Source organism: Coregonus clupeaformis, chromosome 17, assembly GCF_020615455.1.
Source record: "Coregonus clupeaformis isolate EN_2021a chromosome 17, ASM2061545v1, whole genome shotgun sequence".
NCBI classification, from domain to species: Eukaryota; Metazoa; Chordata; class Actinopteri; order Salmoniformes; family Salmonidae; genus Coregonus; species Coregonus clupeaformis.
The window spans coordinates 25,283,269-25,301,222 of NC_059208.1; the positions used below are offsets into that span (position 1 = coordinate 25,283,269).

General features: G+C 46.9%; 1 protein-coding gene across 1 annotated transcript; it reads left to right on the forward strand.

Annotated features, from left to right (window-relative positions):
- The first annotated feature begins 414 nt into the window (after positions 1–414).
- LOC121586095 (protein tyrosine phosphatase type IVA 3) lies at positions 415–17,866 on the forward strand. Its single transcript, XM_041902572.2, has 5 exons — positions 415–784; positions 5,417–5,509; positions 12,026–12,156; positions 14,964–15,038; positions 16,219–17,866. Exons 1-5 carry the CDS (start codon positions 686–688, stop codon positions 16,334–16,336), a joined length of 516 nt encoding a protein of 171 aa, XP_041758506.1. The 5' UTR covers positions 415–685; the 3' UTR covers positions 16,337–17,866.
- The last annotated feature ends 88 nt before the right edge of the window (positions 17,867–17,954 follow it).

Consider the following 17,954-nt stretch of genomic DNA (forward strand, 5'->3'; position numbering starts at 1 on the left):
AGTAGAAAGTAGGTTGAAGTGTGTGTGTAGTTTGACTGTTAGTCCCGCTGACTCTCTCTGTCTCTCCTCTGTCTCTGCAGCGCTGCACTCAGGCCGGCCAGTCGTTGATGGAGTTCTTGCAGGGGAGCGGTGACTACTGCCACGCCCAACATCTTAGCGCTTGAGCCCCCCCGGGGGCAGGATGGCCCTGCTGCCCTGCTGCACCTCCCACCCCTGAATGCCCACAGCCAGGTCGCCCTCCCCACCCAGACCCAACCACCCCCACACTGACTGTAGACTGACCGACGGACGGCAGAACCACTAACTCACCAGATGGGGTAGTGAGTGTCGGTGACCAAGGGCAGTGTAAGCTAACGGACAGCTACCTCTTCACCCTCTCCAACCCCCCACTCTATTCCCACCAGCCTGAGACACCCTGGACAGGAGAGACTTGAGAGGACCTTGTAAAGTCCTCCTGAGGTGGGGTGTTGTTGCTGGGGTTTGTTCCTCAACCTCAGAGAGACTAGCAGGGTTGACCTGTTGGTGGCCTGCCTGCCTGCCTGCCTGGCTTCCTGCCTGCTGTGTCAGGACAGTGTACTGTAGCTGGTGGGCTGGGGACTCCTCTGTCAGGGTGGGTGCGGGCGTCTGGGTCTGGGTCGGCATCGTGGCGTCTTCTCCTGAGAGTGGGATCCTCAGTGTGTCCAGGATGAACCGGCCGGCCCCCCCCGTCGAGGTCTGCTACAAGAACATGAGGTTCCTCATCACACACAACCCCACTAACGCCACCCTCAGCACCTTCATCGAGGTGAGACAGAGAGGAATCTTCCAGACTGTTCTGGCTCTCGGCTGTCTAATCCTGCTGGGTTAGAAGTGGCACCTAGATAACTGATCTAAGATCAGTTTACTCCTCCTACCCCTTCAGGTTCACACTGCATGTTCTTAGCCCAGGGCTAAGCTTAATGAATATTCAAATTAGGTGACAATGGAAACATGGTGACAATGAATGGAATTAGGTGACATTAAATATTCAAATTAGGTGACAATAGAAATCTGTGATTGGTTAACCCTGAAAACCTGGTTCTAAGAACACCGTGTGAGTCTCTCAGGGAAAACAGAACTGACACTAGATCAGCGTCTAGGGAAAACGTCATCCTACTCTGTCTAATTGGTATTACTACTGTAGCTAGCTGTGTCATGTGACAGGGCTGTTACCAAATCAATCTAATAGGTATTACTACTGTAGCTAGCTGTGTCATGTGACAGGGCTGTTACCAAATCAATCTAATTGGTATTACTACTGTAGCTAGCTGTGTCATGTGACAGGGCTGTTACCAAATCAATCTAATTGGTATTACTACTGTAGCTAGCTGTGTCATGTGACAGGGCTGTTACCAAATCAATCTAATAGGTATTACTACTGTAGCTAGCTGTGTCATGTGACAGGGCTGTTACCAAATCAATCTAATAGGTATTACTACTGTAGCTAGCTGTGTCATGTGACAGGGCTGTTACCAAATCAATCTAATAGGTATTACTACTGTAGCTAGCTGTGTCATGTGACAGGGCTGTTACCAAATCAATCTAATTGGTATTACTACTGTAGCTAGCTGTGTCATGTGACAGGGCTGTTACCAAATCAATCTAATTGGTATTACTACTGTAGCTAGCTGTGTCATGTGACAGGGCTGTTACCAAATCAATCTAATTGGTATTACTACTGTAGCTAGCTGTGTCATGTGACAGGGCTGTTACCAAATCAATCTAATTGGTATTACTACTGTAGCTAGCTGTGTCATGTGACAGGGCTGTTACCAAATCAATCGAATTGGTATTACTACTGTAGCTAGCTGTGTCATGTGACAGGGCTGTTACCAAATCAATCTAATTGGTATTACTACTGTAGCTAGCTGTGTCATGTGACAGGGCTGTTACCAAATCAATCTAATTGGTATTACTACTGTAGCTAGCTGTGTCATGTGACAGGGCTGTTACCAAATCAATCTAATTGGTATTACTACTGTAGCTAGCTGTGTCATGTGACAGGCCTGGTACCTCTTTACACAACAGCACTGGCTAGGTCAGGGGTGTCAAACTCATTTTAGCTCAGGGGCCACATGGAGGAAAAATCTATTCCCAAGTGGGCCGGACCGGTAAAATCATGGTATATATAACTTAAAAACAACAACTTCAGATTGTTTTCTTTGTTTTAATACTATCAACATAAAACATAAAGCTGGAGCCTGAGGACAGTGTGTCCAAAATAGTACAAGCATAACATCACTATTAATCATAAAACACCTCAAGTTTATTTCAAAATTCTAAAGAAAAAACACACAAACACACAATGCCTCAGTGATTCACATAACTGTTTCACAGATCACAGAACTATATCAGGGTGTCATTTCTCAGGCAGAAATGTAGATACAAATAATGAAATCCTGTTCCCCAAACAAGTGCAAGAACCACAGAGTCAAGAATAGGTTAAATATACAAATAAAATAAAAACAATTAAAAACAATAGCACATCAACATAAAAACATATAAACATAAAGCTGGAGCCTGAGGACAGTGTGTCCAAAAGCACAACATCACTATTAATCATAAAACACCTCAAGTTATTTGAAATTCTGAGGACAAACAACACACAAACACACAATGCCTCAGTGATTCACAGAAGTATATCACAGATCACAGAACTATATCAGGGTGTCTCATGCAGCACTTTAAGTGGGGTTGCATAGTTTATTTGACTCCTGATACCTGGCATCTTTTAGCTTTCACCAGCGCATCAATATCAGGCGTCACATCCTGAGTGGCAGCCAACTTCAGGATGTGATTCAAGTGCTTGTGCGTGAGCCTTGAGCGCAGCTTTGTTTTATTTATGCTCATTACAGAGAACTTGCTCACAAAGATATGTGGTTCCAAACATGCACAACCGTTTTGCAGCGAGGGCTGTCAAGTTGGGGTAACCTGGCAAGAGATTCTGATAAAATGTGTCCAAGGCAGCTGCGGCAAATTTGCCCTTCAAATCCGAGTCACACTGCAAGTCTATTATTTCAAGTTGGATGCTGACGGGCAGATCAGAGGGATTCACAGTGAATGGCGAACAAAAAACTTTGAAGTCTTTCTCCAGTTCACCAAAAATCTGAAAGCGTTGCTCAAACTCCCTTAAGAAGTCCCGTTATTTTATCTTTGAACCGCTTCATGTCTGCCACATGTTGGGTCGCGCACACATTTTTCAGACAGGGGAAGTGAGCTGCATCACCACCGGCGAGTTGCGTCTCCCACAATGACAGCTTCAACTTGAAAGAATGTATTTTACATTTACATTTTAGTCATTTAGCAGACGCTCTTATCCAGAGCGACTTACAGTTAGTGAATACATCTATTTTTTTTTTTTTATACTGGCCCCCCGTGGGAATCAAACCCACAACCCTGGCGTTGCAAACGCCATGCTCTACCAACTGAGCTATATCCCTGCCGGCCATTCCCTCCCCTACCCTGGACGACGCTGGACCAATTGTGCGCCGCCCATGAGTCTCCCGGTCGCGGCCGGCTGCGACAGAGCCTGGATTCGAACCAGGATCTCTAGTGGCACAGTTAGCACTGCGATGCAGTGCCTTAGACCACTGCGCCACTCAGGAGTATGCTGTCATAATGCTGTCATAATACTGTCATAATACTGCGTGGCAACTTTGTTGCGCCCTTGCAGCTGTTTGTTCAAGTTATTCAGGTGCTCTGTAACATCCACCATAAATGCAAGGTCCTGCATCCATTCTGCGGAATGAAATTCTAACACTGGTTTGCCCTTTTCTTCCATGAACTGTTCAATTTCTTCTCGTAAATCAAAGAAACGCCTCAGCACAGCACCTCGGCTTAACCATCTTACCTCAGTGTGGTATGGCAGGCCATAGATGTGGTCTTTCTCTCTGAGAAGGCTGTCAAACTGACGGTGATTCAAGCTTCTGGATCGGATGAAATTAACAGTTTGGATGACCACCTTCATGACGTTATCCATCTTTAATGACTTGCAACACAAAGCCTCCTGGTGCAAAATACAGTGAAAAGTCCAAAAATCATGTCCTCCATTTGCAGATTGCACTTTCTCTCTGAACTTTGTCACAACGCCTGCTTTTTTCCCGATAATTGAGGGCGCACCATCTGTAGCCAGGCTGACAGCGCGGGACCAGTCCACTCCGACCCTGTCCAGCGCGCCGACGAGTGCAGTGAAAATATCAGCTGCTGTCGTTGTATCTGTCATCGGCACCAACTCCGCGGATGAAAATGGCCAGTTGTACAACATCTGTAATGTCCGTGCTTTCATCAATTGCAAAAGCCTGGTGCTTTTCAGGGCACACAATCTCTGCTGCCTTCATCATGCATGTTTTTACAAATTCACCCTCACTAAATGGTTTTGAAGCCACTGCGATTTCATTAGCAATGAGGTAGCTAGCTTTCACTGCAGCGTCACTGATGTCTCGGCTGTGAGTAAACACAGACTGCTGTTTCTTCAGACCCACCAACAGTTCATTCACCTTCTCTCTTCTCTGCTGTCCTTGAAAGTTGTCATATTTGTCGGCATGAAGACTTACATAGTGGCGACGAAGGTTATATTCTTTCAGCACTGCAACATGCTGTGAACACACCAAACATACAGCTTTCCCATTCAATTCCGTGAATAAATAGAAGGATGACAATTTTTCTTGGAACACTCTGCACTCTGCGTCCACTTTTCTCTTTTTTGACAGAGACATATTGGGGCAATGAGGGTGCCAAAGCACATAATGTTAAAAGTAGAAGCCGTAATAAATATCGCGGGCAAAACAAAGTAGCTCATCCGGACTGGCTGCACTTGCTTGACCTATTTGCTCTGCCCCGGTATAAACAGTTTGCTTGCTTAACACAATTGCTATTGCGCCATCCAGTGGACACAATTGGAACAGCAGTTTCTTTTATTGAAAAATTGCAGCTAATTTTTATACTTTACAAAATCATCTCGCGGGCCGGATTAAACCCGTTTGCGGGCCTGATCCGGCCCGTGGGCCGATGTTTGACACCCCTGGGCTAGGTGAAGCCTTACAAGAACACCTTGATAAAATGAATTCAGAACAGTCAGGGTCTGAGTCCCAATTGACACCCTATTCCCTCTATAGTGGACTACTTTTGAACAGGGCCCATTGTCAAAACCTCCAACATATGAATGTGTTCATGAATGGTTTTAATGAAGTTACCAGTAGATGGATGGATGGACAGGACACTATCCCATCCCTTGTATTAGCCACACCATTTATATCAAGTTCTATGGACAAAATGTAGATAGCAGCAACAAAGATTTATAGCAAGCACACTCTAAAGAGAAATGGCACAAACAGACCATATACAGATGTTAATTGACAGAAATATGGTTTGAATGGTTTCCCCCCCCTCCCTCTTGTAGGATCTGAAGCAGTATGGTGCAACAACAGTGGTCCGGGTGTGTGAGGTCACCTACGACAAGACACCACTGGAGAAGGATGGTATCACAGTCATGGTGAGTGAAGATACACACACACACACACACACACACAGGATCTCTCTTCACTTCTCTTCTCTACTCTCTCTCACAAGGGTCGTATTCACTAGGAACCAAACGGAAGCAAAACAGTCTGAAACGAGGGGGACCTACCTGAATTTGTCCAATGAGAAAACCTTTTTCTGTTGCAAGACGTTTTGCTACGGTGCCAAACGTTTTGGTACACTGTGCATTAATGAATACGACCCTGGTGGTGTTCAGTAGGTACAAAATGAGGGGAAACGTAGCCTACTGCTACCTGAACTGGTCCATTGAGACTAGCCTACTGCTACCTGAACTGGTCCATTGAGACTAGCCTACTGCTACCTGAACTGGTCCATTGAGAGAAGCCTACTCGCTTTTGTTTTCCGTCCGTTTCAAAACATTTTCTCCAGTTTGTTCCTACTGAACGTGACCCTGTTTCCCCACTCTGCCCTGTGGAGGATGTCATTCATGATCTCACCCTGCTGCACATGTGTTGGAGTAGAGGAAACACTATCTCCTGCCCTGAGCACACACACACACACATCTGGCTCAGCGTCAAGGTTTACCTCATTGTTTACTCCTCTCGTCTCCCCCCTTCCTCTTCTCACCTCTCCTTCCTCTCCTCTCCTCCCCCTTCCTCTCCTCTCCTCTCCTTCCTCTCCTCTCCTCCCCCTTCCTCTCCTCTCCTCCCCTTCCTCTCCTTTCCTTCCCCTTCCTCTCCTTTCCTCCCCCTTCCTCTCCTCTCCCTTCTTCTCCTCCCCCCTCCTCTCTCTCTCTCTCTCACCTCAGCATGCAGCCCAAACACAGCCCCACCATGTCTTCCGGTAGCTTCGCCACTTTAATGAACAGCCAGTCACAGGGAAAGGCTAAACTCCTGAGATCATCTCAGGTTGTTAGGGCTGTTTTGGCAGCGGGTAGCGGCAATGTTCCCCTGGCAAGGTGGGGGGTAGCTTGTCGACCGCTGGTTCTACAGGGAGAACTCATGAGTAGCAGCAGGAGGAATTGTAACACACACACATCAGGCTGAGGAATCGTAGCACCCCTCCTTACACATCCCCTCCTGCTCTCTCAGCTTTTCCCCCCGTGCTGTGAAGCCTTTACAAGCCTTCACAGGGAGAACCCCCCCCCACATCCCCACCCCCTCACTTCCCCCTCTCCACCCCCTCACCTCCCCACCAAGCCTCTGTCAGTCCAACATCTGAGACCCTGCTCTCCCTCTTGGCCTGTCAACATTGGGTTGCCATGGGATCTGCAGTGTCTCTAGCCTCTCTCTCTGCTTCTCCCTCTCCTCTCCTCTCCTCTCCTCTCCTCTCCTCTCCTCTCCTCTCCTCTCCTCTCCTCTCCTCTCCTCTCTTTCTCTCTCTCTGACTAAATAACGTTGTTGGGAATAGAGTACCCTCTCGGAGGAGGGGTAGCATCAGATGAGAAGAATGTAGGGATGGGGAGATAGCTTGAAGTCAGGGTTATATCAGGCCCTTAGCTACCCTCTCCCTGTTGTGTTATCAGAGGGACACGGTCACACAGAGTCCTCTCTCTTCTCTTCCCTGTGTGAGAGAGAGCCTTGTATCCTGGCTGACTGAGTCTGGCTCTGGTCAAAGGTAGTGCACTATGTAGGGAACAGGGTGCCATTTGGGACGCACCCTTATACACTGGCTGGCTGACTGTGACTGGGTCAGTGCCTCTGCTTCAATAGTAGCACAGCAGAGAGCACAGATAAATGAAGATTAGCCACCAGCTGAGAGAGACTGGCTGGCAGGTGAAACCAGTTCACTGTTGTTCCCTTCCACATCTCCCTGAACTCCAGATGGAAACCATGTTGTTGTTGTTGTCTGTCTCATTCAGCACGCTGTGTAATGTGCTGCACGGTCTGTCTGTCTGGCATGGATGGTGATGGTTATTTATTGGCATTATACGGTGAAATGTTACTCCCACACACACTGCTTTAGCACATTAGTTTATTCTTACCTGTATATCAGTAATAGTGGGGGTATATTTGAAGGCCATATATAACCGTAATAACAGTGGCATGTACCAGAGGTGAATCCATCCACCTTGTGACTGTCTTAACATAGGCCATCCTCTGTATCATGTGATAACATTCATCTAGCTGATATAAAGGGATTGTGGACTCATTCAGATAGTGTCCCAAATGGCACCCTATTTCCTACAGTGAGGGGAAAAAGTATTTGATCCCCTGTTGATTTTGTACGTTTGCCCACTGACAAAGAAACTATCAGTCTATAATTTTAATGTTACGTTTATTTGAACAGTGAGAGACAGAATAACAACAAAAAAATCCAGAAAAACGCATGTCAAAAATGTTATAAATTGATTTGCATTTTAATGAGGGAAATAAGTATTTGACCCCCTCTCAATCAGAAAGATTTCGGTTTCCCAGGTGTCTTTTATACAGGTAATGAGCTGAGATTAGGAGCACACTCTTAAAGGGAGTGCTCCTAATATCAACTTGTTACCTGTATAAAAGACACCTGTCCACAGAAGCAATCAATCAGATTCCAAACTCTCCACCATGGCCAAGACCAAAGAGCTCTCCAAGGATGTCAGGGACAAGATTGTAGACCTACACAAGGCTGGAATGGGTTACAAGACCATCGCCAAGCAGCTTGGTGAGAAGGTGACAACAGTTGGTGCGATTATTCGCAAATGGAAGAAACACAAAATAACTGTCAATCTCCCTCGGCCTGGGGCTCCATGCAAGATCTCACCTCGTGGAGTTGCAATGATCATGAGAACGGTGAGAAAACAGCCCAGAACTACACGGGAGGATCTTGTCAATGATCTCAAGGCAGCTGGGACCATAGTCACCAAGAAAACAATTGGTAACACACTACACCGTGAAGGACTGAAGTCCTGCAGCGTCCGCAAGGTCCCCCTGCTCAAGAAAGCACATATACATGCCGTCTGAAGTTTGCCAATGAAGATCTGAATGATTCAGAGGAGAACTGGGTGAAAGTGTTGTGGTCAGATGAGACTAAAATCGAGCTCTTTGGCATCAACTCAACTCGCTGTGTTTGGAGGAGGAGGATTGCTGCCTATGACCCCAAGAACACCATCCCCACCGTCAAACATGGAGGTGGAAACATTATGCTTTAGGGGTGTTTTTCTGCTTAGGGGACAGGACAACTTCACTGCATCAAAGGGACGATGGACGGGGCCATGTAGCGTCAAATCTTGGGTGAGAACGTCCTTCCCTCAGCCAGGGCATTGAAGATGGGTCGTGGATGGGTATTCCAGCATGACAATGACCCAAAACACACGGCCAAGGCAACAAAGGAGTGGCTGAAGAAGAAGCACATTAAGGTCCTGGAGTGGCCTAGCCAGTCTCCAGACCTTAATCCCATAGAAGATCTGTGGAGGGAGCTGAAGGTTCGAGTTGCCAAACGTCAGCCTCGAAACCTTAATGACTTGGAGAAGATCTGCAAAGAGGAGTGGAACAAAATCCCTCCTGAGATGTGTGCAAACCTGGTGGCCAACTACAAGAAACATCTGACCTCTGTGATTGCCAACAAGGGTTTTGCCACCAAGTACTAAGTCATGTTTTGCAGAGGGGTCAAATACTTATTTCCCTCATTAAAATGCAAATCAATTTATAACATTTTTGACATGTGTTTTTCTGGATTTTTTTCTCATGATTCTGTCTCTCACTGTTCAAATAAACCTACCATTAAAATTATAGACTGATCATGTCTTTGTCAGTGGGCAAACGTACAAAATCAGCAGGGGATCAAATACTTTTTTCCCTCACTGTATATAGTGCACTACTTTTGACCAGAACTGTATGGGCCCTAATCATAAATAGTGCACTGCACTATAAAGGGAATAGGGTGCCAGATTTGAGACGTAGACTCTGCCAATCGTCTCACTCCCTGCCGTACAAGAGTCAAGTTGCAGAGGCGGAGGGATACCATGGTGACAGGGTCTGTTCTGGGGGTTCCGAGAAATGGCCTAAGACGTTCTTCGGCCACAATTAAAACTCTGCCTCCACCACCAAGCTCTTGTCACTAGCTCTGGGCTGCGTTGGAATGGGCTTCACAACATTAATAGCTTACTGTTAACCTCTTAGTGGATTTAAATGTTATTTTTTAACCACATCCTCTCTACAGTCTAAGATTCTATTAGGGAGAGGTTTACTCTAAAGGTTGTCACAGCAGGTTCACCCACTATGCAGTTCTGTGGCATCAAAACAGACATGCAAATAGGCATTTCTGCATCATCTGTGTTATGGTGACTTTTACATATCTTGTTGTCCATAACTTCTTTCGACATCCATAGCAGGAAGCAGAGCAATTCAAAGCATTTCAGGTGAGGTTAGGGTCAGGCCGTGCAGTGTACAGGATTGATGTCATACCTGTAACACTGAAGAGAGAGAAGAATGGACCCTGTTGTGGGTTTTGCCTGTGTGTTACTGTGTGCGTCCCAAATTGCGCCCTAATATCCTATATATTGCCCTACTTTGTACCAGAATCCTATGGGCTCTGGTAGGGCAGTGACGATAACAGTATCGCAATATTTATTTCCAGGGCAAAAACTAAAACACGAAGCAGACCAAACTCTTTGGTCCTTAAACCTGCTGTATGTAAAATATTGTGTGCTGTAGTTTGGAAAATAAATAAATGTGACTCTTGATGACAACATGATGATGTTTCCAACATTAGGGCTGTTACATCCGCTTCATGTTATGTTTCCTTCCACGATGCTAATGAGTATCGCGATACTGGTACGTCCCGGCCCTAGTCTCTGGGTCCTATGGCCCATTTGGGACACAGCCTGCAGTGTCCATGTGGAATGCCACTAGCCCCAGTGTAGAGTTAGTTCCCACCCACCACTCCTGTTGTTGCCTCACTGGAGATGATCTGAAGAAACACCGCTAGGAAACACTGACGGACACTGGCAAGACATTTTCAATGGATAAAAGTCTCTGTACATGCTCTGTAATCTGGCATTCATAGAACATTCCTAGAAGTACTGGTACTAAACCAGGATTAGATCATCCTGTTAGTGGTACTAAACCAGGATTAGATCATCCTGTTAGTGGTACTAAACCAGGATTAGATCATCCTGTTAGTGGTACTAAACCAGGATTAGATAATCCTGTTAGTGGTACTAAACCAGGATTAGATCATCCTGTTACTGGTACTAAACCAGGATTAGATCATCCTTTTCATCCTGTAGTATCAGTTCTTCAGATCATTTTTGTAACTATAATCAAAAGCAGTATGTTTTACTTGGTTTTGGATGAGAAAGTCCCAGTTGCACCCTTCTATTCATGGTAGTATGAAATGGTGATTGTCATCATAACACCCTTCCCAGCCTGGCCTGTGAACCACCGGCTCTGCTGTGCCCCAAGGGCTTTGGAAGGGAGCTGTTGCCTTGGTAATGCATTGTCATCAAACACAGGGGGAAGGTATGGTGTTGTTGGAAGTCCCATTCCACTAGAAGATAAGAGGTGTGTGTGTGTGTGTGTCTCTAGTGTGCCTGATCCCTCCTAGATACCCATGGTTTCTGCTTTAAGCCTTCATCTGTCAAATGGAGGAGTCAAACAGCTCAGTTGAGCATCCTTGATGCTGTATGGTGCGTTAGGCCTATATCTGACCTTGTGATGGATTTCTTAACTAATCTACTATCATTGTCTAATCCTTCAATGAAATAATATTTGTCATTATAGAGGATGATAGGCCAACATGGCAAGAAAAATACATTGAATCCAACCGACTATCTGGTTAATTTACACTACCCAAACCCATCAAAATATGTACTCAAACAGTCACCAGATATCTGTTCTCTGTTGTGGTTTTGCACCAACTACAAACAAACCCCTTATAGTGTGTCTGGGTTGACAGCAGGTTTTCCTGAAGCTCTTGTTGCTGATGGAACAGGACTTGCGTCCCAAATGGCACCCTATTCCCTACATAGTGCACTACTTTTTGACCAGAGCCCTATGGTAGTGCACTATATAGGGAATAATAGGATGCCATTTGAGATGAATCTAGGCCCTCAGAAACCGCCGGTCGCTGACTGAATGTCCCCACTGTGTTTGGATGGGAGGTGCTTGTTGAGATAGCAGGAACAGTGAATACTGTAGGAAGGACACAGGACAGTATGTTGTCTGTGGTGGCAGTTGTCTCATGTTGTGAGTCATGTCTGGATGACTGAGGATGGTACACTCTGCTCTCCTCCTGTTGTGCGGGTACAGATGTCTCATTTACAGTGTGCAGGGACTTGGAACCAGTTGTTTCAGACATGCAGCGGTTCACAATCCCCTTTAAGACATTCACCCTCAGTAGGGGATATTGCTTTGTCTGGTTCCTCAGTTTCAGGAGGCAGGAGTGCAGTGTAGTGCTACTCTGTCTCCCTCAGTGCCAATGCTAATCAGCTGTTTCTGTCAGAGACAGTACTGTACTGTTTACGATGTGTGGTGCCGAAGACCAATTTCCACATTGTGTGGACAATTACATTTTTTCTAATGCAAATGTATTTTGTATTTTCCAGGACTGGGCCTTTGATGACGGTGCCCCTCCTCCCACTAAGATCGTAGATGATTGGCTGAACCTGCTGAAGAGCAAGTTCTGTGAGGACCCTGGCTGCTGTGTGGCAGTACACTGTGTAGCCGGGCTGGGACGGTACGGAACATTACTACTCTTCTATTGTAGGGTTCTGATGGGGTAAGACAGTTGAACCAAGCTCACGAGGCTGCTGTGTCACCCTGTGTCTGTCACCCCCACTGTGACGGCAACAGTCCCAACAGCCATCAGTCTCTCCTCTTCTACAGCCTGACCAGGACCCTCTCTCTGCACGCAGGCAGACCCAAGCCAAAGTCAACTGTTAGCCAAGGGACACTCCTTCACAACTAATCCACCGTTTATTATTCAAAGCACAGAGGTTGAGGTCTGAACAACGTTGAAGCAGCATTTATTTGTATTGTGTCTCTAAATGTATCCTCTCAGATTGAATCTCCACTAGCTAGCTCACCAGAGTCAAACAGCTCTGGCCAAAAGTAGTGCGCTATGTAGGGAATAGGGTGCCATTTGGGACGTTTCCAGTTGTCTTGTCAAATGTCAGTTAGCTGTATTATGGTTGCCCATGCCCAGACCTGTACTGTATGTTCTATAGTTTAGCCTCTTGACTCCCATTTGGCATGCCATACATTAGTTATTATGTTTGGCATGCTAACCAACATAACAGAGGAGTTGACTAAACAGAAGCACAAACTGATCTGGTTACCAGGCTCATTTTAGCTCTGTCCTGTCCTGTCTGGTGTTCCTTCAGGTCTTCTCTATGGCAGAGGAGAGACAGCGAGTCACATCTGTACTGATGGAGTATTAGCTAGCTAGTAGAGGAGAAAGCTTAGGATGCGTCTCAAATGGCACCCTATTCCCTACATAGTGCCCTACTTTTGACCCTGTGGGAAATAGGGAGCCATTTGGGATGCACCCTTAAACCAGGTCAAACCAGGCTGTTGGTACTAATAATGGTTGAGCTCATTGGTAGGAAGCTGAAGGAGTCCCTCTTCCTCTCCCCTCCCATCCCTGGGTAAGCTGAAGGAGCCCCCCCAGCCCCCTGTCCTCCCCAGCCCCTCCCTTCCCTGCCCTGGGTAAGCTGAAGGAGCCCCCCCAGCCCCCTGTCCTCCCCAGCCCCTCCCTTCCCTGCCCTGGGTAAGCTGAAGGAGCCCCCCCCCAGCCCTCCCCAGCCCCTCCCCTCCCTGGGTAAGCTGAAGGAGCCCCCCCAGCCCCCTGTTCTCCCCAGCCCCTCCCCTCCCATCCCTGGGTAAGCTGAAGGAGCCCCCCAGCCCCCTGTCCTCCCCAGCCCCTCCCTTCCCTGCCCTGGGTAAGCTGAAGGAGCCCCCCAAGCCCCCTGTTCTCCCCAGCCCCCTCCTCCCGGGTAAGCTGAAAGATACCCCCCAGCCCCCTGTCCTCCCCAGCCTCTTCCCCTCCCCGGGTAAGCTGAATGAGCCCCCCAGCCTCCCCTCTTCCCCTCCCCTCCCTGGGTAAGCCGAAGGAGCCCCCCAGCCTCCCCTCTTCCCCTCCCCTCCCTGGGTAAGCTGAAGGAGCCCCCCAGCCCCTGACCCCCCCAGCCTCCCCTCCCTGGGTTGGTGAAGCACCGTCTTAAGTCTCCCGAGTGGCGCAGTGGTCTAAGGCAATGCATCGCAGTGCTAGCTGTGCCACTAGAGATCCTGGTTCGAATCCAGGCTCTGTCGTAGCCGGCCGCGACCGGGAGATCCATGGGGCGGCGCACAATTGGCCCAGGGTAGGGGATGGAATGGCTGGCAGGGATGTAGCTCAGTTGGTAGAGCATGGCGTTTGCAACGCCAGGGTTGTGGGTTCGATTCCCACGGGGGGCCAGTATGAAAAATTAAATACAAATAATAATGTATGCATTAACTGTAAGTCGCTCTGGACAAGAGCGTCTGCTAAATGACTAAAAATGTAAAAATGTCTATCTCTGACGTACTGGAGACCTCCTCTGGGACTCTGTGGTTTTTGACAGGGCGCCAATGTTTGCTTTACTCCAAACTGTTTGTTGTCCTGTTAATCAGCTGAGAGTCTTTGGGTTTCAGCTGGTACCTCTGCAACATCTAAGTGCTCTGGGGGCTGACATGGTCTGACAGGGTAGAGTTAGATAGATGAATATATTTGAATGTCTCATGTCCATGTCCAGGCAGGCAGGCACCTCATCTGTTACAATGATTCCTAGAAATCCAGTGTTTGTGTTAGTGGTGTTATACTCTCCAGCTTTCTATTTCCAGACTGACTAACAGTAACCACAGCAACAACCCATATAAGGCTAGAAAAGGGAACGTGGGCTACAGCGTTCCATAATGATTTGTTACCTGTAAATATTAGTGCCCATATCATGGCGAAATACAGCACAAACAACTAGTTCCAGCTCTCAACCCGCAGCAAGGCTTTCCTTTGTCCAAACCAGAATCCTCCTGCCTTTAACTCCAATCCCTGGGACCTGGCTGTGTTGTGACAACACGTTGCTTGGGGCATAACAGGAACTAATGGATGTCTTTAATTCCCAGTATTACTATGTGAATGCTGTTTCTAAGTCCCAGTATTAGTAGCAGCATGACTGTGTCTTTAAGTCCCAGTATTAGTAGCAGCATGACTGTGTCTTTAAGTCCCAGTATTAGTAGCAGCATGACTGTGTCTTTAAGTCCCAGTATTAGTAGCAGCATGACTGTGTCTTTAAGTCCCAGTATTAGTAGCAGCATGACTGTGTCTTTAAGTCCCAGTATTAGTAGCAGCATGACTGTGTCTTTAAGTCCCAGTATTAGTAGCAGCATGACTGTGTCTTTAAGTCCCAGTATTAGTAGCAGCATGACTGTGTCTTTAAGTCCCAGTATTAGTAGCAGCATGACTGTGTCTTTAAGTCCCAGTATTAGTAGCAGCACGTGAAGGCTTTTTCTTTGTGTTTCTCCCTCCAGGGCTCCTGTGCTGGTGGCTCTGGCTCTGATCGAGGGTGGGATGAAGTATGAGGAGGCAGTTCAGTTCATCAGGCAGTATGTATACCTCACCTCCAGGTTCAGTTCATCAGGCAGTATGTACACCTCACCTCCAGGTTCAGTTCATCAGGCAGCATGTACACCTCACCTCCAGGTTCAGTTCATCAGGCAGTATGTACACCTCACCTCCAGGTTCAGTTCATCAGGCAGCATGTACACCTCACCTCCAGGTTCAGTTCATCAGGCAGCATGTACACCTCACCTCCAGGTTCAGTTCATCAGGCAGCATGTACACCTCACCTCCAGGTTCAGTTCATCAGGCAGCATGTATACCTCACCTCCAGGTTCAGTTCATCAGGCAGCATGTATACCTCACCTCCAGGTTCAGTTCATCAGGCAGCATGTATACCTCACCTCCAGGTTCAGTTCATCAGGCAGCATGTATACCTCACCTCCAGGTTCAGTTCATCAGGCAGCATATATACCTCACCTCCAGGTTCAGTTCATCAGGCAGCATGTATACCTCACCTTCCGTCTCTTTATGTTTTTAAGGAGAGTGGAAGTCCACTCAACCTTTAGTGTTGTTCATGTTTCATCTGACAGCTGTAGACATCATGACAAGGGATAATTAGGAGGGAAGGTGGAGATGGGGATTAAACCAGTCTCCAGTGAGGAGGCCTACGTGGCTTGAGCCGGGAGAGTCATTCACTCAACCAGGGCTCTGCACACATCTGGATTCTTCTGACACTCATAGGCTTTACATTATGGGTCGGGTTCTCTGGAAAAATATCAAGCCTACTGCCTTCTCGGACTGAGCACCATGCTCAGTGGAGAATCTCAATTTAAAGTGCTTTTTAGTCCAGAATAAATAGGCTTCATCTGGATCCGGTAAATCGTCCCAAAGTGAATTATAAATGTGACTTTACATGACGGCCCTTATATATAGCGAAGCTATCCATGTTAGCATTGTGGTGTAGGGCTAAAATGTCAAGCTGTTTAACTTCAAGTATAATATACGAAATGAACAATCAGTCTTGATGAGTCTAGTCCCTAAATGGTGCACTACTTTTGACCAGAGCCCTATGGGAACCTTATTCACTATATAGTGCACTGCTTTTGGCCAGAGCCCTTTGGGTACACTGTGGGCACTGGTCAGAGTTAGTGAATAGGGTGCCAGTTGGGACAGAACAATGATTCCTGTAGGGAGTAACAATAGACCTGTCTTTCTCTGTCTCAGGAAGCGCAGGGGAGCGATCAACAGCAAGCAGCTGACCTACCTGGAGAAATACCGCTCCAGACAGAGACTACGCTTCAAAGACCCTCACAAACACAAGAACAAGTGCTGCGTGATGTGATGTGGTGTGGCACCGCAGCCTGGCCTGACTGCTCTGACCGATATAGAACGGTTACATGGACTTTAATATTGGGACCGACCTCCACCCCCCTGCGATGCATTTAGGACTTGACCTGTTGTCTGTCTCCATGGGAGAGTTAGCTTCCACTGTTCTGTTGGGATTCTTCTCACTCTCAGGGCTGTTAGAGAGAGACCATCTTCTCTCTGATGTCTTTGAATTAACACGTTCGTCCCCAAGTGCTGGCCAACTAAACTCGTAGAGAGGAAAACCAAACAACTACCGACCTGGATTGCCATCAAGTGCACACACACACACACACACACACACTGACATAAATTATTTTGCACTGACTGTGACACACACACAGCCATTGACCACCATACCAACCCCTCCACCACCAGCAACACTGTCAGCTTTGTCCCAGGCCTGTTCCTTCCTCTTTCCTCTCTGCTGCTAGTTAGCACTGACCCAACCCAAAGCACTGTCAATGAAACACACCGACCGACCACTCGCTATCACAACAGGCCCACTTTACATCACCACACACCATGTTAACTGAAAGGCCCTGCTAGCCATGATGACATGAATGAAATAATCATGAAAAATAACAGATGTTTTGCTGTCTGTGTGTTTTTATCTCAGTGTTTCGATAACATCCAGTTGAACATCTTTGTTAAATTGAACGCCATCCACAAAGCTCGCCCATCTTGCTCCGTTTTCATAATGCATGAAAGGTAACACTCGTTAGAATCATGTCCTTGTCCCCTTCTTTTTGAGGATGTGGGGAGGTGGGATGGGACTTAATATAGGGCAAGGTTTTGTGCTGAGTCGCTGGTTTTTAAATAGCAATATTTTTTACATTGTGATATGAAATACTCTGGGATTAGGATTCTTCACCACTGGCTGCTTGTGTTGTACAACATGGGGGATCTCAGTGTATCTTGTGAGAGTGTGAGCTGAGCCTGGGTGGGCTTGGTGTCCCAGATGGCATCCTATTCCCTATATAGGGTACTACTATTGACCAGAGGCCTATGGGCTGGAATGCCATCAAATATACACACGCGCTGACCCTATGGGCTCTGGTCAAAAGTAGTGCACTATAAAGGGAATAGGGTGCCATCTGGGACGCATACTATGCTTTTGGAAAGTAAACATGACGGTGCACAGTAGTCGTCTCTGGGATGAAAAACAGCCAACTGAACCGTCTGCTCAGAAATAACGTCTGAGTTCTGTATCTGTCAGTGTGGATATAATTGTCACTCCTCTTGCGTCCCAAATGGCACCCTATTCCCTTTATAGTGCACTACTATAGAGCACTACTTTTGACTATAGTCCTATGGGCTCTGGTCGAAGGTAGTGCACTAGATAAGGAATAGGGTGCAAGACGCAGTCTCAGTTAAGGACAGGTACTGAAGGAATGACTCATATCCTAGGAAGAAAGCTGTCACATTTATCTGCTGCCTTGGAAGTAACCCACTTCAGATTGTTCACAGTTAATGAAGTACAAGAAATAAAGTAATTGTTAAAGTATGCTGGACTGTTTTGTGCTTTATTTAGGAGTTGACTTGTGGGAGAACGAATCATTTTAAACTACCACTTTTGCCTTGTTGTGAAAACA

Coding starts and splice junctions, on each gene's coding strand:
- LOC121586095 (XM_041902572.2), top strand. CDS start 686: ATGAACCGGCCGGCCCCCCCCGTCGAGGTCTGCTACAAGAACATGAGG. Junction 5,510..12,025: donor AGGATGGTATCACAGTCATG/GTGAGTGAAGAT, acceptor TGTATTTTCCAG/GACTGGGCCTTTGATGACGG. Junction 15,039..16,218: donor GCAGTTCAGTTCATCAGGCA/GTATGTATACCT, acceptor TCTCTGTCTCAG/GAAGCGCAGGGGAGCGATCA.